Source organism: Melanotaenia boesemani, chromosome 4 (assembly GCF_017639745.1).
Source record: "Melanotaenia boesemani isolate fMelBoe1 chromosome 4, fMelBoe1.pri, whole genome shotgun sequence".
NCBI classification, from domain to species: Eukaryota; Metazoa; Chordata; class Actinopteri; order Atheriniformes; family Melanotaeniidae; genus Melanotaenia; species Melanotaenia boesemani.
Window position 1 is genome coordinate 40,023,971 of NC_055685.1, and position 25,882 is coordinate 40,049,852.

At 46.7% G+C, this 25,882-nt stretch overlaps 1 protein-coding gene across 4 annotated transcripts in view; it reads left to right on the plus strand.

The window, feature by feature from the left end:
• The first annotated feature begins 6 nt into the window (after positions 1-6).
• LOC121638910 (echinoderm microtubule-associated protein-like 6) overlaps positions 7-25,882 on the plus strand; it is a 51,869-nt gene continuing 25,993 nt past the window's right edge. For 3 of the 4 annotated variants that reach the window (XR_006010105.1, XR_006010104.1, XM_041983982.1), the window contains exons 1-31: positions 7-532; positions 1,538-1,697; positions 5,797-5,895; positions 5,973-6,041; positions 6,217-6,402; positions 6,489-6,624; positions 6,799-7,000; positions 7,123-7,260; positions 7,436-7,692; positions 7,936-8,145; positions 8,392-8,559; positions 9,800-9,906; positions 11,820-11,920; positions 11,995-12,181; positions 12,262-12,367; positions 15,538-15,631; positions 15,806-15,906; positions 15,985-16,187; positions 16,689-16,800; positions 16,875-17,002; positions 18,072-18,213; positions 18,282-18,434; positions 18,502-18,633; positions 18,709-18,797; positions 22,601-22,768; positions 22,857-23,058; positions 23,127-23,253; positions 23,327-23,405; positions 23,476-23,605; positions 23,686-23,784; positions 24,235-24,255. Coding sequence is in view for 2 of the 4 variants with exons in the window: in XM_041983982.1 (XP_041839916.1) it covers positions 336-532; positions 1,538-1,697; positions 5,797-5,895; positions 5,973-6,041; positions 6,217-6,402; positions 6,489-6,624; positions 6,799-7,000; positions 7,123-7,260; positions 7,436-7,692; positions 7,936-8,145; positions 8,392-8,559; positions 9,800-9,906; positions 11,820-11,920; positions 11,995-12,181; positions 12,262-12,367; positions 15,538-15,631; positions 15,806-15,906; positions 15,985-16,187; positions 16,689-16,800; positions 16,875-17,002; positions 18,072-18,213; positions 18,282-18,434; positions 18,502-18,633; positions 18,709-18,797; positions 22,601-22,768; positions 22,857-23,058; positions 23,127-23,253; positions 23,327-23,405; positions 23,476-23,605; positions 23,686-23,784; positions 24,235-24,255 (4,303 nt within the window). In the remaining 2 variants the exon portion in view is untranslated. The remainder of the gene's footprint in view (positions 533-1,537; positions 1,698-5,796; positions 5,896-5,972; positions 6,042-6,216; positions 6,403-6,488; positions 6,625-6,798; positions 7,001-7,122; positions 7,261-7,435; positions 7,693-7,935; positions 8,146-8,391; positions 8,560-9,799; positions 9,907-11,819; positions 11,921-11,994; positions 12,182-12,261; positions 12,368-15,537; positions 15,632-15,805; positions 15,907-15,984; positions 16,188-16,688; positions 16,801-16,874; positions 17,003-18,071; positions 18,214-18,281; positions 18,435-18,501; positions 18,634-18,708; positions 18,798-22,600; positions 22,769-22,856; positions 23,059-23,126; positions 23,254-23,326; positions 23,406-23,475; positions 23,606-23,685; positions 23,785-24,234; positions 24,256-25,882) is intronic. The other variant, XM_041983983.1, reaches the window with a different exon arrangement.

Consider the following 25,882-nt stretch of genomic DNA (forward strand, 5'->3'; position numbering starts at 1 on the left):
AAAAATACAAATCTTAAAAAAATCTTTTTTTAAGATTTAATTGGTTTTAATGTTTACAATTCTTTGTAAAAACTAGTTTTTAAAATTCTCTTTGCGTGTGATTTAAATACTGTGATGAGAATTTGTTGAAAGCTTTCTGTGAATTAAAGGGACAGTCTGCAGATTTCCAGCATCTCCATGGACTTCCAACTTCTCCTGAGCTTTCCAATTAGACCAACTTCAGGAAGCTGCCCTGTGGAATTATGGGAGATGTAGTCCGATGTTTCCAGGCTACAGAGCCTACAGCGACAGACTGAACCAACTCAGGACTCCTCGGCAGCAGGATTTGCGTGGACATGTCGGACAAAACGGCGCCGCGCTGCCAGCTGAGGCTGGAGTGGATCCACGGATACCGAGGACACCAGTGCCGGAACAACCTGTACTATACAGCCGGGAAGGAAGTGGTGTACTTCGTGGCTGGAGTGGGCGTGGTCTACAACACCAGAGAACACACCCAGAAGTTCTTCCTGGGACACAATGATGACATCATCAGGTAAGGAGGCGTGGTCTGCGGTTTAGGAGTAGAAGAAGAAGCAATTTGTTAACTGTGTTAACTACTATTTACCTGCTATCCTCACTAAACCAACTCCAGCTCAGCTGCTTTGTGGCGCCACCGTGCATCAGAAACGTCTTCTTGGCTTTATTCCAGCCATAGAGGAGCATTATTTTTCTTCTTTTCACACACACATAGAACTTTCTGCTCACTGGTTGATCTTTGGCTGCTCCTGATTGGACGTTATTGTCAATCTAAGCTCTCTGATTGGTGGAAAGTCTGACAGGAAGTGGAGGTTTGAGTTCCTGTCAGTCGTTCTTCATCTCAGAACTCTGTTAGATCTGAATTGCAGACATGAAACATGCGAGTTCCTCTTCTTCAGATGAAATGATCTTTCTGATCTTTCTGACATCCGTCAGCTCAAACCTCCGTAAGTCAGCTTAGAAGCCAGCTGTTCATGGGCCTGATGGATGTTTTTTAGTCTGTTAGGGAGACGGGCATCGTGACCAAACGTGAACCTGTGACAGCCGTAAAAACACCTGCCGTGGAGACCGAGGTCTTTGTTATTTTGATGAGAAATGGGGAGAAAACGACTAACATTCAGACCTGATGGCGAACGCTGAGTGTGACAGCTGCTCGCAGGGCTCAGCATCCTGTGACCTCATCACTCGCTACGACCTCTGACAGATGCTGACACTGTGATCAGCTCTGATTGGCTGTTCAGCACACATTGTCTTGGTGGTGGCAGCCCTGCAGGCTACGGACCATCTGGGTGTCGTCCTCTCTGTTGCCTTCTCTGAACCGCCTTGTGGGGATCGGACGTTTTATGAGGACCGAACCCTGCTCGTTTCTGAGGTCCTGGTTCAGTATAGGATCAAGATTGGGATTGAGGTTAGGTTAATCTTAGGTGTCAAAATGTGACTCAAGGGGTGTCCAGACATACTCATTGCTGCCTCTGGTGGAGACGAGGTGAACTGTTAACAGCTGTGTTTTTCTGTCTTCTAGTCTCGCCATCCATCCAGATAAGATCCAGGTTGCCACGGGTCAGGTGGGTAAGGACCCGTATATCTGTATCTGGGACACCTATGCCATGCAGACCGTCTCCATCCTGAGGGACGTCCACACCCATGGAGTCGCCTGTCTCGCCTTTGACTCAGATGGACAGGTGAGACTACAACCCCTTCGAGATGCCGGACGGGCATTGTGGATAGCGAAGTGTGTTTGAACTGGAGGTGAAGAAGTTACATTTATGCCATAACTCGTGTGCAGGTTAAACTACCATCAGTCATCAACCACGCGCTTGAGCATCAGCTGGCTTTGCGCGAGACCGCAGCTCTTTTCCTGACACTCGTTACGTAGCTCAGGAACTCGCCCTGCAGCCGAGGTCGTTTCACACACTCTTGAGTTTCTATCAGGCCCCGCCCTCATAGGTAGCCCCGCCCTCACAGGTGGCTCATAGATGCTCATCCTGACTCGTGTGAGGGGTTAGTGTGAGCAGTGCTGACCCTCCTTGGTCCAGCTGATGCTGTCACATGGTCCATGTAGCATGTAACCCTCCAAACAGTTCAGGAAGTACGGCTGGTCACCGTGTGGGCTTCACTTACACGTAGTTCATCTGAGCGTTTTCTTACCAAGAAGGATGGAGACGCTCGACGCTCTGCACGGAAGATGAAGCCGAACTCATTCATTCATTCATTCATTCATTCATTTATTTATTTTCTGCACCGCTTCCATCTGCCTTTGGTCTTCCTGACCTCCGACTAAGTTCAGGTGGGTCTCGTACCAGCACTACGCCTGCAGTGAGGTGGGGACGTGGGATTCAGTCAAGCTGCTGCTTGTGTGTGAGATCAGGTGGTAAATTAGCTGGATGTCAGAGAGCTGGTCTCAGTGAGTTTAGGTAAAATAAGCTGGAGGAAAAGACATCTGCTTGTAGATGTTTCTGTGGATTCGGACTCCCCCTGGTATGAAAAACCTGTAACACCGGATCACGTCATGATTCAGTGAGTCGTTATTTCTTATGGTGTAAACCTGCAGCCCCTTTCATCGTCTGTCTTGTAAAATAATCTCATTCAAAATTCTTCTGTTGGGAGAGTTCTTCAGCTCCAGCCCTGAAGAGATGTCCTGCAGATTTTAGCCGTTTCCTTGCTTCCCCTCACCCGGTCCAGGTTAAAGGAAGCTGTACAGAAGCTACGAGCAAACGGCTGAACCCAACGAACCAAGAAAACAACTAAAACCTGCAGCATAGTGGTCCTGCAGGACCAGAGCTGAAGAACTCTGGTTTGAACAAAGTACCGGGATCGAGTTTCGTCAGTAGTGGAAAAAAACAAGCAAATAAACAGTGTTATTCAAAGTGTTTTATTCCATTTGTTTTTCTCCCCTAAACAGGCAGTCCTTACAGAAACCTATGTAACTTCCTACGCGGAGAGATAAAAGGCAGAAAAGAGGCTGGAAATGTACAAAAACCTACAGGAAGTCTGAACACCTGACTGCGAGCTCATTATGTGACAATGACATCCTGCCCCAAGTGGAGGAGTTCCTGTATGTCGGGGTATTCCCCACTTTTGTTGCTGTTTAGCATTCACTTCTTCAGTTAAAATTACACTATGTCCACATGGCAGTGAAGCCGGTTCAGGTGTGAAAGCTAGGAGAAAGGCTTCAACATCCCCACGACATGCTGTAGTACATACTACAGGCTGTGGGGGCGCTAGAGAGCAACACTCAAAAGCTGGAGCAGAACAACTCATGCACAGGTAAACACTCGCTGCAGGAATTTCACACTGAAAGCAGAGAAGAGAAGAAGCTGAGGATTCACAGCGAGGAAAAAGAGAAACTTTTCTTTGGACTAATGAAGAAGTTGAGCTTCTTTAAAAACTCTGGACTACAAAGCATAAAAACTGGAGGAAGGTGGATGGGGAACCGCCGCGTGTTCGTCACATTGACGTCATATCCTCGAGTTGTGCAGCTTCGCTGTCCACACGGTACGGCAGGCGGTAGAGGACTCAAACCGATCCACCTTGGTTCCTGCTTCAGACCTGGTTGGTGTCATGGAGGCTCATCCCTGCTTCGTGGGGTTTCTGGATCCGCCGTCGTGGGGACGGCTCTTAGTCCTCAGTGCTGACAGAAGTTGTGTTTTTCTTTTGATCTCTTCTTCCGGCCCTCGACGAAGACAGACGCTGTTCTTCTCTCTCTCTCCTCCCCACGCTGCCCTGCTACTTGTCCTGTCACCTCTGAGACTCTCTCTGCATTTCTGTTCTGAATCCAGAATCTAGAACCATGGATTTGATGAGCTGGTCCCTAAATGCAATCGACCAGATTTATTCGAACCGGAAAACAGGCGTAGGGGAGCCTGCTTGTCCTGGTGGAACGCTTTCGGCTGGATATGTGATGGATTCCTGGAGAGTGTGGAAAGTCATGTACCTGTCGATTCTGTCTGTCGAGGACGCTAAAGACATCTATACATTTGGATTCATGATAACTGGGTTTCTGCTGTTTGGAGCGGGCGGTTTCCTGGTGTATTGTAAAATTCGGACACTGTTGGTATTAGGGCTGCAACTAATGACATTCTGATGGTCGATTAGTCACCGACTATTAAAACGACTAGTCGACCAATCGGATTATGTATCTTATGATTATTATATATGGATCTTATTTCACTTTCAGCTTTGAAACCTTGCGTGAGGTTGTTAAGTAAGTCCGACGTTCCTCCTCTTTAAATGTTCGAGCATTGCAGACGTACTTCCGTGGTACACAAGGTCCGCTTTACAAATCTCACATGTATTTAATTTATTTTGTAGGTTTAACGTTAAGTTATCCCAGACTTTTAACGTTCTCCGCCGCGGTTTTCCTCCCTGGTCCGCCACCATATTTTTCCCCTGGCGGCCTTTGTGGCGCATGTGCAACTCTCAGCAGAGATAAAAAAAAAAAAAAAAGAAGACGATGTCTCACTCTATATTTTTTTCCCCTCTTTGCACATGTGCATTGTGCAACTCTCAGCAGAGATAGGATTAGAAGACGATGTCTCACTCTGTAGTCTGTCTGTCTTTTTTTTTTTTTTGCCGACAATAGTCGACGGCTAAATTCGTTGTCGACTATTTTTATTGTCAACTATTGTCGACAACGTCGACTAATCGTTGCAGCCCTAATTAGCAGCCACTGGCAAGCTGCCGGATTTCTGTGCCGGTGTGTGTCGAGCTATGAACAATCAGACTTTGGCGTTGCAGGAACTTAATTGTAAACTGGAGGCTATTCTAGCCCAGAACAGCAAGCTGGTTGCGATTCTGGAGCTCGTACGCGGGGTGGACACCAACTTGGAGACGTTGTCGGCTCGGCTGGATGGAAATTGACCCATAAATTTGGATGATTGAGAGTGGGTAGAGAGTGGGACCACTGAGAGACTCAAGGCAGACGAAACAGCTCTGGCCTGAAACCAAAACAAAGGCTGTTATCTGATTCAGCTCCCTGTACTGGCCTTGGATGGCTGGTTACAAAGTTCTCCTGGAAGGTTATGTTGATGGATGCTCAGTCTTCCCTTCCTCAGTTCCTCCACTAGGGGGCAGTGCTGAGTTCAGAGTTCACACCCTCATTTAGCGGCAGTAACGCGTCGCTATGATGTTGTTTCCCACCACCCAACACGCCCTAAACACTCACAGTTTTTATTCAAAAGCTCAAACAACAGTTCTCGTCCTCACTATTCGTTTTTGTTCCCTTCCTGATTCTCTTCTTCTCTGGTTTGTTTCTTTCTCTGGTAGCATGTCAGCTATTCTGCTCAGCGCTGCCCCCGTGGTTTCCGGTGGTCTCGGTTCTTCTGTGTCAAGCGACAGATAGCTAAGCTCCCTGAAAACGGACCGAATTACTCTCGAACCTGTCCGTCTGTCTGCGTGTCCATCTTCTGTTCCAACATAAATGGCCCTTTAGCCATTTGCTGGTGGCTCTCATGTCCATGAAGTAAATGCCTTCTACTTCTGGTGTGTTTAAGACCTCACCTTGAGCCGCAGGGATCTAGAATAAAAATCTAGATCTGGAAAACAACTGACAAGCTAAACAAGGATGAAGAGGTCCAAGGAGGCCGCCTGGAGAAACTTCCATAAATATGAAGAGGTTTTTTTTTTTTTATCTTGGTCAGCTGATTGTTTTAGGGCAGGTAGAACCCTCCAGTCCTCCAGTTTCTGTAGTGGGGGGGTGGAGTTTCCCTGTTGTATATATGTCAGTGTAGACAAAGTGAAGCACATCACTGACACCTTTGTTTCATATCTCTGTTGTCGTAGCGACTGGCTTCGGTTGGTCTGGATGCCAAGAACACTGTGTGTGTCTGGGACTGGAGGAGAGGTCGAGTCCTCGCCACGGCGACCGGACACTCGGACAGAGTACAGCTCTTCGTTCATTGAGGTTTATCTACTGGAACCTGCAGCATCCCCTAACTCGCTTTTTACTTTTAATGCAGATCTTTGATGTTTGTTGGGATCCGTTCCAGTCCAGCCGGCTGGTCAGCTGTGGAGTCAAACACATCAAGGTGAGACCACACCCACTGAGTCACATGATGGATGAGGTAGCTGAGCTTTAATAACCTGGGCTTAAAGTTCAGATGTAAAACTTTTTATTTCAGTTTCCAGTCGTCACACTAAATCAATCCGACTCAGCAGGTTTTCTTTCCTGTTTTCATTATTGCTGCTGTTCCTCTTCTGCAGTTCTGGACTCTGTGTGGGAACGCTCTGACTGCGAAGCGAGGAATCTTTGGGAAGACGGGCGACCTGCAGACCATCCTGTGTGTGTCTGCAGCCAAAGATGAGCTGACGTACTCTGGAGCCCTGAACGGAGATGTTTATGTTTGGAAAGGAATCACTCTAATCAGAACCATTCAGGCCGCACACGGGGTACCAACATATTTGTATGTATGTATGTCTCTGCTCCGGCAGCAGCTGGAACATCTGCAGGCCTGACTGGAAACGTTTTTGTGCAGGCGGGAATCTTTAGCATGCACGCCTGTGAGGAAGGATTTGCCACCGGAGGACGAGACGGCTGTATCAGACTGTGGGACATAGACTTCAAACCCATCACCAAGATCGACCTGAGAGAAGCCGAGCAGGGCTACAAAGGTCTGAATCCAGTTGTTTGTGTTTACCTGCTGATCCACGTGTCCAGCAGGTCTGATTTTAGCTGTTCACCAGGTCTGGTACTGGTTCCACCTGTAAAGCAGATCTGGTTTCAGCTGCGGAGCAGGTCTGGCTCCATCGGGTTGGTGTCCTGGTTTCAGTGTGTGTCTCTTTCAGGTCTCTCGATCCGCAGCGTTTGCTGGAAAGCTGACCGGATTCTGGCCGGGACTCAGGACAGTGAGATTTTTGAGGTGATGGTCCGAGACCGGGACAAACCGGTTTTGCTGATGCAGGGTCACAGTGAAGGGGAGCTGTGGGCGCTGGACCTGCACCCCAAACAGCCAGTTGCCGTCACCGGGAGCGACGACCGCTCAGTCAGGTCAGTCCAAGCACACTGACACTGATCACCTGACAATTATCTATTACCTGTGTCTCAGCTGTGTCTTACCCATGTCTCACCTGTCTGTCACCTGTGTCTTACCTGTGTCTTACCTGTCCCAGGCTGTGGAGCCTTCCTGACCACACCCTGCTGGCTCGCTGTAACATGGAGGAGTCTATCCGAAGCGTTTCCTTCAACAACGATGGATCTCAGCTCGCTCTGGGAATGAAAGACGGTTCCTTCACCGTGCTTCGAGTCAGGTGACCTCATCCCTCCTTCCCTAGTTTTGGGAAATAACACTTTATTCCTTCTACACAGGAGAACATCAAAGATCACCTGAGACACACTCGACGAAGCCTGAAACCTCTCTGAAAACATCCAGTCTGCTGTTTGTGTATCTGAACAAAGATGTCAAAAATTTGTTCATGTCTTCAGGGACATGACGGAGGTTGTGCACATCAAGGACAGAAAGGAAGTAATCCACGAGCTGAAGTTTTCTCCAGACGGCTCCTACCTGGCGGTGGGATCAAATGACGGGCTGGTGGACGTCTATGCAGTGGCTCAGCGCTACAAGAAGGTGGGGGAGTGCTGCAGGTCCACCTCCTTCATCACCCACCTGGACTGGTCTGTGGACAGCCGTTTCCTGCAGACCAATGACGGCGCCGGAGAGCGGCTTTTCTACAGGATGCCAGGTATGAGCTCAGGTCTGGGATCTGTACAGGTTTGGGACCAGACTAGTCTCTTGCCATAAGCAGGTACAATACAGCACGGCTTGGTATGGACTCACATGTTCTGACGTAGGACTCGCTTTGCTGACATGAGACTTACCTGTCTATCCTTGGGCCTGGATCAAAATCTTCAAGATTTGTTTTGTAGGTCGTCACCTGTTTAGACTGGGAACTTGTCTGGGGACTCACCTTGTTCTTGTCCTGCAGCAGGGAAGCTGGTTCCAAAAGAGGAAGCAAAGGGGATCCACTGGATGACATGGACAGGTGTTGTTGGGCTAGAGGTGAATGGAATCTGGCCCAAATACTCCACTATGACCAATGTGAACTCTGTGGATGCCAACTACAGCAGCGCTGTACTGGTGACCGGCGATGACCTCGGTCTCATCAAACTCTTCAGGTTCCCCTGCCTAAAAAAAGGTCTGTAGCACACAGTACAAACATTTTCAGTTATTTGACATTTTACCTGGATTTCCAGATGAGTAACTAGGCTGTAAATTCAGTTCCTGAGGTCAGAGGGTTCTCTGTTCCTGTCTGATGGACCAGGAAGAGTTTGGACAAACTGTACTTTGATGACGGGAGTCCAACTGGGATGAACTCAGGACTGTAAAGGAAGCTTTTTCGTATTTCTAGCAGATGAAACTTGACGTTATCTTTCCGACATAGGGGCCAAATTTAAGAAGTACATCGGTCATTCTGCCCATGTGACCAACGTTCGCTGGTCCAGTGACCTGCAGTGGGTCATCAGCACTGGTGGTGCTGACCATGCCGTTTTCCAGTGGAGATTTCTACCTGAGGGCGTCATGAATGGGGTCTTGGAGCCGCTCCTTCAAGGTAAAACCAAGATTTTCTGGTCAACATTTATCCAAAACCAGAATCCAGATCCTTCTACACCTGACTGTCAATTAACACCTGGACCAGTGTATGTGTTTTCAGACCTGATGTGAAGTGAGCATCATTCTCGAGACAATAAGGTTAGAAATTAACCTAAACAGTGAATCATCTAGGGCGGGAACCTCTGGTTCAGTACTGAACTGGTTTTAATCCATCTTGAAAGACAGGAACTACTTCATATCAGCTGGTAACTACAGAACTACTAAAACAAAGATGACGTGGAGTTCTCCAGGGCTTCATGCTGGGCTCCCTATTGTTTAGCTTCTAAATGCTCCCACCAGCTTAGATCATGGGAATCAACCAAAAGTCTGTTCATAATTATGCTGATGACACTCGGCTCTATATTACAGTCTCACCAGGGGACCCCTGACTTTGGTTTGGATCGTTTACTTTTCATGAAAAATATGGATGAAATTTAAACTTTGCTTTATGTGTTTATCTGCTGCTGTTGAAAGGGGAGGCGTTATATAAGCTGATTTGGTTTATCTACTTTATGTCTTTTTCTTTTATTTGTTTTGTTTTGCTTCCATTCGAGGAACCAGTTAACAAACCAATAAAAACTAAAGAAAGCAACGAACCCAGATGCTGCTGCTCCACACAAAAACCAGAACAAGTTCTCACACCTTAACCCTGGTCTAGAATCTAGACCTGATCTGCTGATACAATATGAGCCTCCGAGACTTCTAAGATCATCTGGGTCCAATTTGCTTTCCATCTCGAGAGTTCAGACTAAACATTTAGTTTTTTCTGCTCCTGAAATCTGGAACACACTACCTGAAAACCTGGAGTCTGATCCAGACCTGGGTTCCAATAAATCACTCCTGAAAGCTCTTATTTTCTGCTGCATTTGTTTTAGATAGAGAGATTTTCACAGTGTTGCCTCATGTATGAAATGTGTTGTAATTAATTTGCCTTCCCAAAGAAAAGATGAGGGACTTAACTCATGGATGGTTGCTATGGGTCTGGGTTCTTCATTTCCCAGAGGGAGGCTGGTTTAAAACAAAGTCTGAACCCCTGAAACCATGTCACGCCAGCAAAAGGTTCATTTCATGAATTAATTTCTGCTGTAAACGATGAAACAATCCAACCCTCCCCAGATAATTCACTGCATCTCATCCTGAGTCAATTTTAACCATCATCTGTTGACTGGTGGTCTCCTGGTTCCTGGTTCTGTCTGCAGAGGGATACGCCGACTCTAACAGCGGCGAGTCGGACTCAGACGTGTCGGACGTCCCAGAACTCGACTCAGACATCGAACAAGAAGCTCAGGCCAACTACGAACGTCAGGTGACCAGGAAACATGCCTTTCACCTCTTATTCACTAGGCCTGTGTTTTTCAGCTTCCTGTCTGAAATAATATACCTACAATAAATTAAGTTAATCTCCACAACTACCAGGACTGTACGTATAATCCTAGGAACGAGTAAAGTAATCCTAGGAATGAGTGAAGTAATCCTAGGAATGAGTAAAGTAATCCTAGGGAATGAGTAAAGTAATCCTAGGAATGAGTAAAGTAATCGTAGGAATGAGTGAAGTAATCCTAGGGAATGAGTAAAGTTATCCTAGGAATGAGTGAAGTAATCCTAGGAATGAGTAAAGTAATCCTAGGGAATGAGTAAAGTAATCCTAGGAATGAGTGAAGTAATCCTAGGAATGAGTAAAGTAATCCTAGGGAATGAGTAAAGTAATCCTAGGAATGAGTGAAGTAATCCTAGGAATGAGTAAAATAATCCTAGGGAATGAGTAAAGTAATCCTAGGAATGAGTAAAGTAATCCTAGGAATGAGTAAAGTAATCCTAGGAATGAGTAAAGTAATCCTAGGGAATGAGTAAAGTAATCCTAGGAATGAGTGAAGTAATCCTAGGAATGAGTAAAGTAATCCTAGGGAATGAGTAAAGTAATCCTAGGAATGAGTGAAGTAATCCTAGGGAATGAGTAAAGTAATCCTAGGAATGAGTGAAGTAATCCTAGGAATGAGTAAAATAATCCTAGGGAATGAGTAAAGTAATCCTAGGAATGAGTAAAGTAATCCTAGGAATGAGTAAAGTAATCCTAGGAATGAGTAAAGTAATCCTAGGGAATGAGTAAAGTAATCCTAGGAATGAGTAAAGTAATCGTAGGAATGAGTGAAGTAATCCTAGGGAACGAGTAAAGTAATCCTAGGGAATGAGTAAAGTAATCCTAGGAATGAATAAAGTAATCCTGGGACTTGTGAACTTTAGGTTCAAAGTGCTTTACATAAAACATTAAAGCATCACAGCGGGAGCAGTACCAAGCATTAAAACACGCTTAAAAAATAAAAGAAAGTAAATGAAAACTGAGGACTGGAGTTCTAGGATCTACGTTCCTGGTCTTAGGGAGGACTAGAGGTCTAGGATCTACTTTCTTGGTCTTAGTGAGGACTGGAGGTCTAAGATCTACTTTCCTGGTCTTAGGGAGGACTGGAGGTCTAGGATCTCCTTTCTTGGTCTTAGTGAGAACTGGAGGTCTAGGACCTACATTCCTGGTCTTAGTGAGGATTGGAGTTCTAGGATCTACTTTCCTAGTCTTAGTGAGGACTGGAGTTCTAGGATCTACTTTTCTGGTCTTAGGGAGGAGTGGAGTTCTAGGGTCTATGTTCGTGGTCTTAGTGAGGACTGGAGTTCTAGGATCTACTTTCCTAGTCTTAGTGAGGACTGGAGTTCTAGGATCTACTTTTCTGGTCTTAGGGAGGAGTGGAGTTCTAGGGTCTATGTTCGTGGTCTTAGTGAGGACTGGAGTTCTAGGATCTACTTTCCTAGTCTTAGTGAGGACTGGAGTTCTAGGATCTACTTTTCTGGTCTTAGGGAGGAGTGGAGTTCTAGGGTCTATGTTCGTGGTCTTAGTGAGGACTGGAGTTCTAGGATCTACTTTTCTGGTCTTAGGGAGGAGTGGAGTTCTAGGGTCTATGTTCGTGGTCTTAGTGAGGACTGGAGTTCTAGGATCTACGTTCCTGGTCTTAGTGAGGACTGGAGTTCTAGGATCTAGAGAGAAACAGAGCTGTTCTCATGGTTTCTACATTCACATAGAACTGCTGGTGTCTGAATGCTGATGCTTGGTGGAGTCTTTAGAGTTTCTCCCATCATGTTGCTATGTTACATGTTAGCATTGCTGCTTCCGTGATGTGAAAACATATTTCGTGCTGGTGTCTGCTTGTCTGACTAACCTGTTTCTACCTGCAGGTGTACAAGGAGGACCTGCCACAGCTCAGGAAGAAGCTGATTGGCTCCCTGAAGAGACAGAAAGCTCCAGAAGAGGGGCTTCGCCTGCAGTTTGTTCATGGGTAAGAGTTATCATGAAACTACAACTGAAACCGCATCATTCCTGGATCCCTTAGCTGCTTCCTGTTTCCTGCAGGTATCGCGGCTTCGACTGTCGTAACAACCTGTTCTACACTCAGACCGGGGAGGTGGTGTACCACGTGGCCGCCGTCGCCGTCGTCTACAACCGGCTGCAGCACAGCCAGCGTTTCTACCTCGCCCACGACGATGACATCCTCAGCCTCGTTGTCCACCCTCTCAAAGATTACATCGCCTCCGCACAGGTATAGCCGACCAATGAAAGTGCAGCATGTACAGTATATAAACAGACGGCGAGTGTTTCTGATTGGCTGTATGTGTTCAGGTGGGCAGAGACCCGGCCATCCACGTCTGGGACATCCAGACTCTGAAGTGTCTGTCTCTGCTGAAAGGACACCACAGCAGAGGAGTGTGTGCGCTGGAGTTCACTGGTACGCCATGACGGCTCTGCACACTCAGGTTTCCATCTGCGGACTCAGTCCACAGATGAACTTCCACAGTCCAGAAAGCCCGACGGCGTCAGCACTGATGCTGATGGTTAGCTCGGGTTGGAAGGGACTACAGATTTCATAGCTAAGACGACAAATGAGGTTTAGACCTCAGACGGGAGCCGCTCCAAACAATCATTTAGCAAGGTTATTATCATCAACAAAAACTAACGAACAAAAGAAAACTATAATTAAAAAAACATTCTCGTTAACTGAAGTAAAAATAAAAACCAGGGTTTAAAGAAAAACAAAAACAAACTGAAACTGTAGCGTGTGTTTACAAAATGAACTAAAATTTTAGCAAAAATGTCCTTCGTTTTTGTTTTTTTTGTAAATTTATTTCATACATAAGCCCTCGATATGAAATCTGTTTACTTCGCTCTGCCGGATTTACACCAGGTGTCTGTGTCGTACGCCACCCGAAGGTCCGTGACTTATATGTTGTTAGTATGTTGTTATGTTGATGCGTGTCTTTAGTATGTTGTTATGTTGTTGCGTGTCTCTAGTGTGTTATATTGATGCGTGTCTTTAGTATATTGTTATGTTGATGCGTGTCTTTAGTGTGTTATGTTGATGTGTGTCTTTAGTATGTTGTTATGTTGATGCGTGTCTTTACTATGTTGTTATGTTGATGCGTGTCTTTAGTGTGTTATGTTGATGCGTGTCTTTAGTATATTGTTATGTTGATGTGTGTCTTTAGTGTGTTGTTATGTTAATGCGTGTCTTTACTATGTTGTTATGTTGATGCGTGTCTTTAGTGTGTTATGTTGATGCGTGTCTTTACAATGTTATGTTGATGCGTGTCTTTAGTGTGTTGTTATGTTAATGCGTGTCTTTACTATGTTGTTATGTTGATGCGTGTCTTTAGTGTGTTATGTTGATGCGTGTCTTTAGTGTGTTGTTATGTTGATGCGTGTCTTTAGTGTGTTATGTTGATGCGTGTCTTTAGTGTGTTATGTTGATGCGTGTCTTTAGTATGTTGTTATGTTAATGCGTGTCTTTACTATGTTGTTATGTTGATGCGTGTCTTTAGTGTGTTATGTTGATGCTTGTCTTTAGTATGTTATGTTGATGCTTGTCTTTATTGTGTTATGTTAATGCGTGTCTTTACTATGTTGTTATGTTGATGCGTGTCTTTAGTGTGTTATGTTGATGCTTGTCTTTAGTATGTTGTTATGTTGATGCGTGTCTTTAGTGTGTTGTTATGTTGATGCGTGTCTTTACTATGTTGTTATGTTGATGCGTGTCTTTAGTGTGTTATGTCAATGCGTGTCTTTAGTGTGTTATTTTGATGCGTGTTTAGTGTTGTTAATTATTAGATGCGTGTCTTTAGTGTGTTATGTTGATGTGTGTCTTTAGTGTGTTGTTATGTTGATGCGTGTCTTTAGTATGTTGTTATGTTGATGCGTGTCTTTAGTGTGTTGTTATGTTGATGCGTGTCTTTAGTGTGTTATGTTGATGCGTGTCTTTAGTGTGTTATGGTGATGCGTGTCTTTACTATGTTGTTATGTTGATGCGTGTCTTTAGTGTGTTATGTCAATGCGTGTCTTTAGTGTGTTATTTTGATGCGTGTTTAGTGTTGTTATGTTGATGCGTGTCTTTAGTATGTTGTTATGTTGATGTGTGTCTTTAGTGTGTTGTTATGTTGATGCGTGTCTTTAGTGTGTTATGTTGATGCGTGTCTTTAGTGTGTTATGTTGATGCGTGTCTTTAGTGTGTTATGTTGATGCGTGTCTTTACTATGTTGTTATGTTGATGCGTGTCTTTAGTGTGTTATGTCAATGCGTGTCTTTAGTGTGTTATTTTGATGCGTGTTTACTGTTGTTATGTTGATGCGTGTCATTAGTATGTTGTTATGTTGATGCGTGTCTTTAGTGTGTTGTTATGTTGATGCGTGTCTTTAGTGTGTTATGTTGATGCGTGTCTTTAGTGTGTTATGGTGATGCGTGTCTTTAGTATGTTGTTATGTTGATGCGTGTCTTTAGTATGTTGTTATGTTGATGCGTGTCTTTAGTGTGTTATGTTGATGCGTGTCTTTAGTATGTTGTTATGTTGATGCGTGTCTTTAGTATGTTGTTATGTTGATGTGTGTCTTTAGTGTGTTATGTTGATGCGTGTCTTTAGTGTGTTGTTATGTTGATGCGTGTTTTTAATATGTTGTTATGTTGATTTTTACCGAGCACACGACTCCAGAAGCAGCATGTACACATTGTTTAACTTAAGGCTTTTGTCTTTTGGGCTGTTGTTTGATTTTAAGATGTTGTTCATGTTTCCTCCTGATTCAGATTTTAAAAATTGTATCTTTTTAAGTTTTTATTATGCAAAGATTATTCTGATTATTTTGAATTTTGCACCTGATAAATACTCTAATTTAGAAAAAACAACACAACAAACAAACAAAAAACTAAAACTAACACTAAAACTAATTAAAACTAAACCAAAACTAAGCATTTTTAGAAGCTCGAAAACTAATAAAAACTAAAAAATTTGCTATAAAAACTAATTAAAACTAACTGAATTTGAAAAAAAGTAAAAACCAAGTAAAAACTAAAACTAATAAAAAACCTAAACTATTATAACCTTGTCATTTAGTTTCACTCCAACACAGAGCAGATCTTTCTACTGAGTTTCCACCGCAGAGCAGAACTAAAGCACCACCAGCAGCAGCAGCTCAACCAGGAGCAGCTCAGGCTGTTCCTCATGTTTTGGTGCTGCCCCCCAGTGGCAGCAAAACGCTACTACATGTAGACGTACGGCTGAGAAGCCAGAGTTGATCCTGAAATCAACAAGGTCAACATCCGTACAGTAAACAACAACAACTACCAACAATGCATCCATCCATCGTCCATCCATCCATCCATCGTCCATCCATCCATCCATCCATCCATCCATCGTCCATCCATCCATCCATCGTCCATCCATCCATCCATCGTCCATCCATCCATCCATCCATCGTCCGTCCGTCCGTCCATCTATTATCCATCCATCCATCCATCCATCGTCCATCCATCCATCGTCCATCCATCCATCCATCCATTCATCGTCCATCCATCCATCCATCCATCCATCCATCCATCCTAAACCTCGTCTTCTCTCTTCTGTCTCTGTGTCAGCTGATGGGAAAAGTTTGATCTCGGTGGGAATCGATGAATTTCACTCCATTGTCATCTGGGACTGGAAGAAGGGAGAGAGGCTGGCCAAAGCGAGGTAAACACACCTGACACATCTATAACACAAACAACTGGACCATTACCTGTCAGGTGTGATTGTGGGTCAGGGTTAGGGATGTTCTTACCTTCCTTAACTTAAAGGAACATCATGTTGTTTCGTTCATGGCCTTCTGTAAGCAACAGAAGCTTGACGGTGCTGTCTGTCCTGCAGGGGTCATAAAGAGAAAATCTTCGTGGTGAAGAGTAATCCCTTCAGGATGGACAAACTGGTGACAGTGGGGATGAAGCACATCAAGTTCTGGCAGCATTCAGGTAGCTTTCCCTTCTTCTGTTTGCCTTGAATCACCTGTGCAGGAAGTGAATGAGTCAGCTGTGTCTGCCATCACACAGGTGGGGGTCTGACATTCAAACGGGGGATTTTCGGGAACCTGGGGAAGCAGGAGACAATGATGTCGGCATGTTACGGTCGGTCTGAGGATCTGGTCTTCTCCGGAGCCACAAATGGAGATGTTTACATCTGGAGGGACACCACGCTCATCAAGACCGTCAAGGCCCACGACGGCCCTGTGTTCGCCATGTGCTCCCTGGACAAGGTGACGCTCATCCATCCACCCATCCACCCGTCCATCCATCTTTTTAAGTCATTATTTAATCAGTTTTTATATAAGTGATGTAATGTGAGGTCGGACTCACCTTTTCCACCAGGTGAACAGATTTACTGAACGTTTACTTTTTTAGATTCTTCTTGATCCGCCTCTTTTAGAGCAGAAAGGTTTAAATCCATCGGTTTTAGCCCACTTTAGGCCGCCTCCCACAGCACGGAAGCTACTCTTATAAAAGTTTTAATGGTCTTTTTCTGATCCTGGATTCTGGTAATTGTGTCGTTTTATTTCTCCCCCTCTGACCTGCGGGGCCCCCAGGGGTCGGTTTTGGGTCTCTTGACATGCTCCCCCTGGGTGGATCTGTAGGAAGCATGGTGTTGCCTTCCATTGCTTTTCCGATGACCAGCAGGTGTATCGACCACTGAAGGCTCCTTCCAAAGATTCCCTTCTCAGATGTTTGAAAACTGATGTTGTGTTGCATTCACTGTCCAGGGTTTCGTGACGGGGGGGAAGGACGGCATCGTGGAGCTGTGGGACGACATGTTCGAAAGATGCCTGAAGACATACGCCATCAAGAGAGCGGCGCTGTCACCATCCTCCAAAGGTGTCCACTGCTGCTCGGAGGTCTCAGCAGGTTCTGGTGGCGTAGTTCTGACTCCTGTCTCTGGTTCTGATCAGGTCTGCTGCTGGAGGACAACCCGTCCATCAGAGCCATCACCCTGGGTCACGGCCACATCCTGCTCGGAACCAAGAACGGAGAAATCCTGGAAATCGATAAGAGTGGACCGATGACGCTGCTGGTTCAGGTTAGACTGACACATAAGTTTACTGAAACTGATTACAGAAACCTGGAGGCGGCTTCTGAAGCCCTGTGAGGCCGAAGGAAATCCAAAACTCCATCAGCAGGTTCCAGGTGAACCAGAAAACCTCAGATCCGCTTTGTATTCAGACACATGGCATCACCATGGGCCGATGTAAGTTTTTCAACATCGGCCCATGTGTGTTTAGTGGATGGTGCCCTGGTTCCCGAGGTGTGCAACTGGAACACTGCGGTGGGTGCTTGGGGGGGCCTTGGGGCTCTCAGGGCCCTGGGCCCTTTGCTTTGGCCGCCCTGGATGGCCGGTGCCTGGCAGTCGGCGGCTGCCGATCTTTGCCCGTCGGGGCCTGGGCCCCATGACTGTGGGTGGCTCTGGCTGGGGCCTGCCGCCCTCTGGGTGGGTCCAGGGTGGTCTTCATGGAGGTGGGTCTTGGGTTGGTGCTCCAGGATTACCGCTGATCGCCCGGGTCTCTGGACCACCCTAGTCTGCCTCCAGCCTCCGTAGAGGCGTGATCACATCTGCAGGATCAGACTCACCTCTGATCCTCCTCATTCCTCATTCTCTGCATGCTGTAGTCGTCACCTCAGGAAGTCCAGGAAGTAAACCCGGCAGTCTCGTTGCTTCTATCTGCTGGACCTTTGTCTCCTCTTCCTTTTTTGTACTTTCCTTTTTACTTCTCTCATTACTTATTTTTTTTCTGTCCTCTCTGATCAGATCCCACAAGATTACAGAAATTCCATAATTATAAATAAATAAATGAACGAACGAACTCATCAAATGGAGCCTTATACCCATGAAGCAAAGTAAATTTGTTCAGCACAACACAGCAGCCAGACCATCATTCTGCCACCACCATGCTGGACAGGACAAGGTAGAAAAGTCAAACCTAGCTTGTCTTTACTAACCTTTCCGGAGAAGGTTGCCGTGGCAACACAGCCGCCAGGATCACAGGGATGCTGACACCTCGTCCCTGACATGAACAGAACCATGTTCTACCTTGTGGTGACATCACAAGTCTCCAGCCAATCAGGTGATGTTAACTATGTGCTGTGTTCAGGGTCATATGGAGGGGGAGGTGTGGGGGCTGGCGGCTCACCCTTTACTTCCTGTCTGCGCCACCGTCAGCGACGACCGGACTCTGAGGATCTGGGAACTGTTGGCCAATCACAGGATGGTCGCTGTCCGCAAACTTAAGAAAGGTGAGATCAGCGCAGGTGAGTGTGGCGTTTCTCTGTGTGTCAGCTGCGTTACCTGCGTTACCTGTCAGGTGGGCGGTGCTGCGCCTTCTCTCCGGACGGCAAAGCTCTGGCGGTCGGCCTGAACGATGGCAGCTTCTTGGTGGTGAACGCCGACACGCTGGAGGACATGGTGACCTTCCACCACCGCAGGGAGCTCATCTCAGACATTCGCTTCTCTCAAGGTACCTGAACGCACCAAGCAGCATGGTGGTGATGGTTGTCAGGTGCTGAGTCAGGTGTGTGTTACAGATGCGGGAAAGTACCTGGCCGTGGCGTCCCACGACTCCTTCGTGGACATCTACAACGTCCTGACCAGTAAGAGGGTGGGAATCTGTAAAGGAGCCGGAAGCTGCATCACTCACATCGACTGGGACTCCAGAGGTGAGCTCACCTGAGACCGTTCCCCCCTAAACTGTGTCCCAGTCAGACGTATCCAGCGTCTCCGTTTCTCTGCAGGTAAGCTGCTGCAGGTGAACACCAGCGCTAAAGAGCAGCTGTTCTTCGAGGCTCCGCGAGGACGCAAACAGAACATCAGTGTGGCCGAGGTCAGTTTGCCACGTCGGTTCCGGCTGAAGCGGCGGTGTCTGGGTCTGTGTTCGTCTGAAGCGTCGTTTGCTCACATTTGCAAGCTGCAGTATTCCCGTGACCAGTAGGGGCCAGCCTGACTGGAAGGACTGCCACGGGGTCGACAGCGTTAAAAATGATGGAAAGTTTCAGAGACAAGGCACAGTCTGCTTGTTTTAGGGTTCTTATATACCATTAGGATCCCATCGATGTGTGTTTCTGCTGTGATGTCTTCTTGGCTTTATTCCAGCCATAGAGGAGCATTATTTTTCTTCTTTTCACACACACATAGAACTTTCTGCTCACTGGTTGATCTTTGGCTGATTGGACGTTACCGTCAGTCTAAGCTCTCTGATTGGTAAAATAAAACTACATTTAGTAGCTGGATTGTAAACCTCCTGGACGGGATAGAAATGCTGGAAAACTTCTGTAGATCAGCTAAAGGGTTAAATATCCATCACAGTTGGATAAAACTGCAGGTGGGTTCGGGTTAGGGTACAAGAGATGGCATCTAGCAGGGTTAACCAATCACTAACCTTCTCTATCGTCTCCATGCGTATCGTGTTGTTGGCGTCGTACAAATCCATCATCTCTGTCTGGTATGAGTTCTCTACTCCGCCCCCTCTTTTTGTGTTTCACATATCTTTGACTTTTTTATATAGTATGAAGATATACGGCGATACAAACAATAGTACAGCATCAAGTACGTCTTCCTCTCCCCCCCACCATACGCACCCCAAACCCTGCTGTCACACATGACCCTGTACAACCAGCTCATAGAACACAGGCCACAAATCTACAGATGAACCCACTTTACTCCATCAGGGCCTGAAAAGTTAAACAATTAAATAAATTCCTTACAAATTAATCTTGTATCTGGAATGAGTGTTCCTCCAGCGGCGTTAGAAAAGGGCTTCATACTTTCACAAACTTCCCTTCTGATCTTTCAACTGTATATCTGATTTTCTCTTTTTTTTTAAATGAGACATTGCATCTTTAATCCAGTCAGAAAATAAGGACGGGGCAGCATCTTCCACCTCCAAAGAATCAGGTGTTGTGCTAAACGAATGCTGAAAGATTTTATGGCCCCCTGCTGCAACTCTTCAGCACCTTGTACCAAAACTTGCCTTCCAATATTCCTCTAATCTGGGACCGAGCCAAAACATGGGAATCAAAGTTGCTTCAGTTATCTAACATCTATCGCAGATTGGACTGTTTTTTGGCTAAATTTTGGCTAATTTGGATTTGCACAAATGCACTCAATGTTTTAATTTTAGGGGTGGGACTTTCACTAATGAAACGAGCCTTGTTTAACACTCTGGTTTGATGCAGGGCTGAAAGGTCGTTCAGGGAGATCCTGCAGTTTTCCCACATAGTCTAACAATCGCCTGCAGCCTGTTCCTGTTCCTGAGAGAAAGGAGCCGTACCAACAGATAAAAGAGAAGGTTAAAAGTGATTCAGTAAAACAAGAATAAAACATCCTGTCAACATTAAAACTACGAAGCTTCCGATAAAAAAACATGCTGCTGAGCTTCCTGCACACAGTGTCCACATGAAGGTCAAAGGTCAGCCTGCCATCCAGGTGTGTGTCCAGGTATTTATAAGTGTTAACCAGCTCTACTGCCCGGTTCTCAGTCCAGACAGGAGAGATGTTCGGAGGATTCTTCTGAAACTCGATGGTCATTTCTTTTGTTTTGCTGATATTGATATTTAAGAAGGATGACCTGCACCAGTCGGTGAATTCTTCCACTACAGGTCCGTGTTCAGGGTCGTCACTGCTCAGCAAGGACACCGAGTCATCCGCCAGTTTAAAATGTTGCAACCACGTGTTGGCTGCGACACTCGTTTGTGTATATATGCAGCAGCACCACAACGCAGCTGGTCACGGACGTCATTCTTGTTGTGTTTGGAGCGCGTTCATCACACTGACGTCCTCTAGCAATGCGGCGTCGCCGTCCTCGCAGGACCACAGACGGTGGAGGTCTCAAACCGACCCACCTTGGTACCTGCTGTCAGACACGGTCGGTTTCATGGAGGATAATCTCTGGCTTCGTGGGGATGAAAGGGCGGATTGCTAAAATACTTTTGTGGTTTTACTGCAATTCAGCGTCGTGAGGACGGCCCCTGAGTGGAGTTTGGAGGATCGTAGGGAGAAAGAAGTGCTGGGGTTAGGTGTGAGACTGGGTGGTTTGAGTGTGTGTGTGTGTGTGTGTGTGTGTGTCAGGATGAGCAGGATGGGAAGGGATTACATGCACTTGTGGGGGAGGCCTGGGTGTGCCATGGGTCTGGGCTCTCCCACGGTCCTCCTCCCCCTCCTCTCCTTCCTCCCTAGGAATGTGGTGAGTGGGGCCTTCTGGGGTTGGTGGCGGCTCATTGCTGCGGTCCCTGTGTGTCCTTGTCATAGGGGACGGCTGCTCCTGACCTGTCCTGGGGGGCGTCCTGGGGAAAAGGGGTGCCAGCGGCTCACCTTCTGAAGTTCACTTCCCTTTGGACTTACATCCCCGGTCGCCTCTCCTTCCCCCTCTCATGCACACATGTAGGGTGTTGGGAGGCGTGCACGTGGTGCTGGGTGGAGCGGGGGGGGGGGGGGGGGGGGGGGGGCGTCTAAGTGGCCTCCTCGGCTGCATCCTGTGGTGACTTGCCTCAGTTTTAATAACACTTAGACATGGAAACACAACACACAAACAACTTTTGGGGGGCGTGCCATGTAGTGCATGGTGGGCGTGGCTGCTAATGTGGCCTCGCCCCCAGCACGGCATGGTTACTGCCCCTCAGTTTAATCACACACAACACACACTTCAGGAGGATGGAATAGTGGTTGATGGCGCCCTGGTTCCCGGGATGCGCGGCTGGAACATCGAGGTGGGTTCTGGCCCGCGGCGGGTGGTTTTCTGGGGGTCCGGTTCTCCGGGGCGTAGTGCAGGCCCTCTGTCGCAGTGGAACTCATACACAGCAGTTCTATTTTTAGGAACTTTTCTATTGAGTTTGGCATTAAAAGGTTGTATTCTGTTGTCAGTTTCAGTTTCTTATAAAGATCCAGGGACCAGGAGAACTTCCTTTTTCGTTAGCCATAAAAGATATGATCCGGCCTCGTAGCCTTCAGTGACTCCCACACAGTAGAGACTGAAACATCTGGCATCATGTTAATCTACAGGAAAACAGAGATTTGTTCAGTAAGAAATTTCACACATTTCTCATCTAACAATAACAACAAATTAAATCCCCATTTCCTTTCAGTACCTGTAGCTTCAGGAATGTTTCATTTAAGTACCAGTGGAGCATGGTCCGAAATGACAGATGTCTGTTTTTTATCTGTGAAAAAATAATCTGTTCTGCTGTATGTTTGATGAACATACAAAAAAAAGGGAATATTTTCTGCTAGTTGGATGTAAGACGCGCCAGATGCCGAGAGGAAGGATTGTACAGCACCGACTGATTTAGTGCCCTGTCCAGATTTATCCAAGTCTGAATGTAGACAAAGATTTTAATCCCCTCCCATAATTAATGCTTGTGTGTTCAAATTTGGTAAGAACTGAAAAAGATGGTTAAAGAAAGGCTGCCCCTCCCATCATGGCTTACCGGTTAGGATAGCTATTAGCCTTGTTAGTGGCAGCGTCAGCATCTTTTTCAGCTAGTTTAGCGGTTTGGGGGGCATATTGTCCACGGTTATTAATAAATATTTTGTTAAAAAAATAGAGAGAAATGGGGGACATTAGTCGGACAAGTCACAAACGCAGGTTGGGAAGCTGCAGGATCACTGAGCTGTTTCTGTTTCTGAGTCCAGTTTGAAAAGTTGGACTGGGCCACATGGACGTCTGTTCTGGGACCCACCTGCGAGGGAATATGGCCGACACTCAGCTTTGTCAACGCCGCTTCGCTCACCAAAGATCGCAAGCTGCTCGCCACCGGAGACGACTTCGGCTTCCTTAAACTGTTCAGCTTCCCGTCCAGGGTGAGACTGGGATCAGAGTTCTGACTCGAACGTTCCTGAGCTCGTTTCCTCAGGTTCTAACTATTCCTTCCTCTTAAACCGACATCAGGGCCAGTTCGCCAAGTTTAAGAAGTACGTCGGTCACAGCACCAACGTGACGAATGTCCGCTGGTCCAATGACGACGCCCTGCTGCTGTCGGTGGGTGGGGCTGATACAGCACTGATGATCTGGACCAGAGAGCCGCCGGGTCACAAAGAGAGCAAAGCTGTGGACAGCGAGGAGTCGGACGACGACACCGAGGAGGACGGAGGTGAGACCGGTTCCGAACCATCAGAACCGTCGCCCGTTTGCTTTCTGATGACTTTGTTGTGTTTTCAGGGTACGACAGCGACGTGGCTCGGGAGAAAGCCGTCGACTACATCACAAAGATCTACTCCGCCGGCATCAGGAACATGTCAGGAACCAAACCACATCTCCAGCACAAAGAGGTTCCTGTGGAGGAGAGGTACAGTGATGTCATCATTACATCACCACATGTGGAGCGTGTGCGGTTGTGTAACGTCGCTCCTCCTGTTCAGGCCTCCAGTGAGCCGGGCGGCACCGCTGCCGGACAAGCTGTTGAAGAACAATGTGACCAAGAAGAAGAAGATGGTAGAGGTCAGTAGGTGGCGCCGGGTCACCATCAGTCTTCTGATCTTCAGCCTCTAACAGCTGCTGTTCGTTGCAGGAACTGGTCCTGGAGCATGTCTTCGGCTACAGAGGCTTTGACTGTCGCAACAATCTGCATTACCTCAACGATGGTGCTGACATCATCTTCCACACCGCTGCCGCCGTGGTCATCCAGAGCCTGTCCGCCGGTCGGTAACGCTCCCTGTTAGACCTCCACACCAACCTTTGCTGTTGAGGCCCTCACACTTTCTCCTCCCTGTCCTGACAGGAACGCAGAGTTTCTACCTGGAACACACCGACGACATCCTCTGCCTGACAGTCAATCAGCATCCCAAATACCAAAATATCATCGCCACTGGACAGATCGGTGAGTCCAGACCAGAACAGTCTAAAAGCTCCAGACCTAAAGATGATAAGTTCCTCTGGAGAATATCAGTCTACAAAAAAGATCCATAGCAGGGCCGACTGTCTTTGGTCCGAGACTGACTTAGTTTGGTCCATGACTGACTCAATTTGGTCCAGGCCTAACTTGGTTTAGTCCAGAGCTAAATCGGTTTGGTCCAGCACTGACTTAGTTCAGTCCAGGACTGACTTGGTTTAGTTCCAGACTGACTTGGTTTGGTCCAGGACTGATTCAGGTCGATCCAGGACTGACTCGGTTTAATCCAGGACCGAGTTAGGTTGATCCAGGACTTGATTGGACTATGAACCAGTTTTTCACCGTGTTGCCTACATACGTGACTTGCTGCTTTGGCCCATTGCACTTTTTTTTCTTTTCCTCTGCTTCTTCATCGTCACCGCCTCACCTCATCACCAGGTGACATCAGTGACCTGCCAGGTAAGCTTGAGCTCACCTTCCTCATCTCCGATCCATTCTCATCTTTCTGTTTGCTGAAGTGTGTGATCTGTTGGTGTTGTTCGCTGTCGATGTGTAGAGGCGGAGGTTTCTGGTGAGTATCAGCAGTCAGGACCCTGTTCAGGTCTGACCCCCTTCCCCCAGAACCACCTGACACACCATGCCTGCACTCATGTGGATTTGATAGAAAACACTAAGCTGAACTTGTAGACGATAATCTGATTCCTGAACAGTGTTAGGCCGCTACTTTATAAAAGTAATTATAATTAGTTCTTGTAGAATGTAACAGCGTTGGTAACAAAGTTACAGCATTATAAAAAATAAATAACTACTCCGATACTTTTTAAAAAATATTCAGATCTATCCCTTTAACAGAGTTTCACGTCCATCTGCAGGTTCGTTTATTCATAATCGACTTTTAGACTTTTATTTGTTATTCTAGAATGCAGCAAGTATAGAGAACGAAATTCTGTTGCAGAGGCTTTTCACAGAAAAAGAAAAGCATATACACATATCATTCAAAAATTTAATAATAAAACCGAATATTAGATCCGACTGATGGATGAAACAGAAACCTGGTGGAATAAAATACTAACAGAAAAATCCTGGACTCTGATCTCAGGCTGCTGGAAGTCGCGTCTCCTCCTCAGGGGAGGAGCTTCACCTGGTTCTACCTGCTTCCAGCCCCCATGAAGAAAACCGCGTTTCTGGTCACGATGAACGTTTCTCATCACGTTCTCGTCTTTTATCTTCGAGGGAAAACTAATGTGTGTGTTTCCAGATCAAAACTTCCTCTCTTTTCTCTGGACTCGCCGTTGCTACGTCTCCTACTCGTTTGTGTGTGTGTGGCTGCGCACACTGACTGGGTCCGCTCCTTTTCCGTCAGCCGGGCGGTGACCCGGGGAGAAGTGGGTCCGCTCCTTTTCCGTCAGCCGGGCGGTGACCCGGGGAGAAGTGGGTCCGCTCCTTTCCGTCAGCCATGTGGTGACCCGGGGAGAAGTGGGTCCGCTCCTTTCCGTCAGCCGGGCGGTGACCCGGGGAGAAGTGGGTCCGCTCCTTTCCGTCAGCCATGTGGTGACCCGGGGAGAAGTGGGTCCGCTCCTTTTCCGTCAGCCGGGCGGTGACCCGGGGAGAAGTGGGTGTGCTTGTTACAACCCAGGTTTCTGCTAGGGGAAAGGGGGTGACAACATTAAATACAAGAAATGAAATGCTATAAGTAAAAGGTTTATTTAACAACCAAAAGGATTAAAGATAAATGAACACATTCTGAAAACAAAAAGGCAAAGAAACTCCAAACTATCTCCACAACGTGTGATGCCAGCGCTCTGAAGCACCTTGAGATTCCGGGTGGTATGTGCTGGAAACGGCATGTTGGATATTTAGCTCTTTGAGAACTTGTTTGAAGACTTTTGAATAAAAGTTAATACCTTGATGGGGTTGGATTACACGCGGGAGGCCAGATGTGGAGAAGAACTTTGTTAGAGTTTCAACAATTACGCTTAAAGTGATTTTACGCGAGTGGCAGCACACATTAGTGGAACTAGGTGTTGGTTATCGGCTTTCGTGTGGGGGAGAGGACCAACAAAGTCTATAATTACTTCCTCAAATG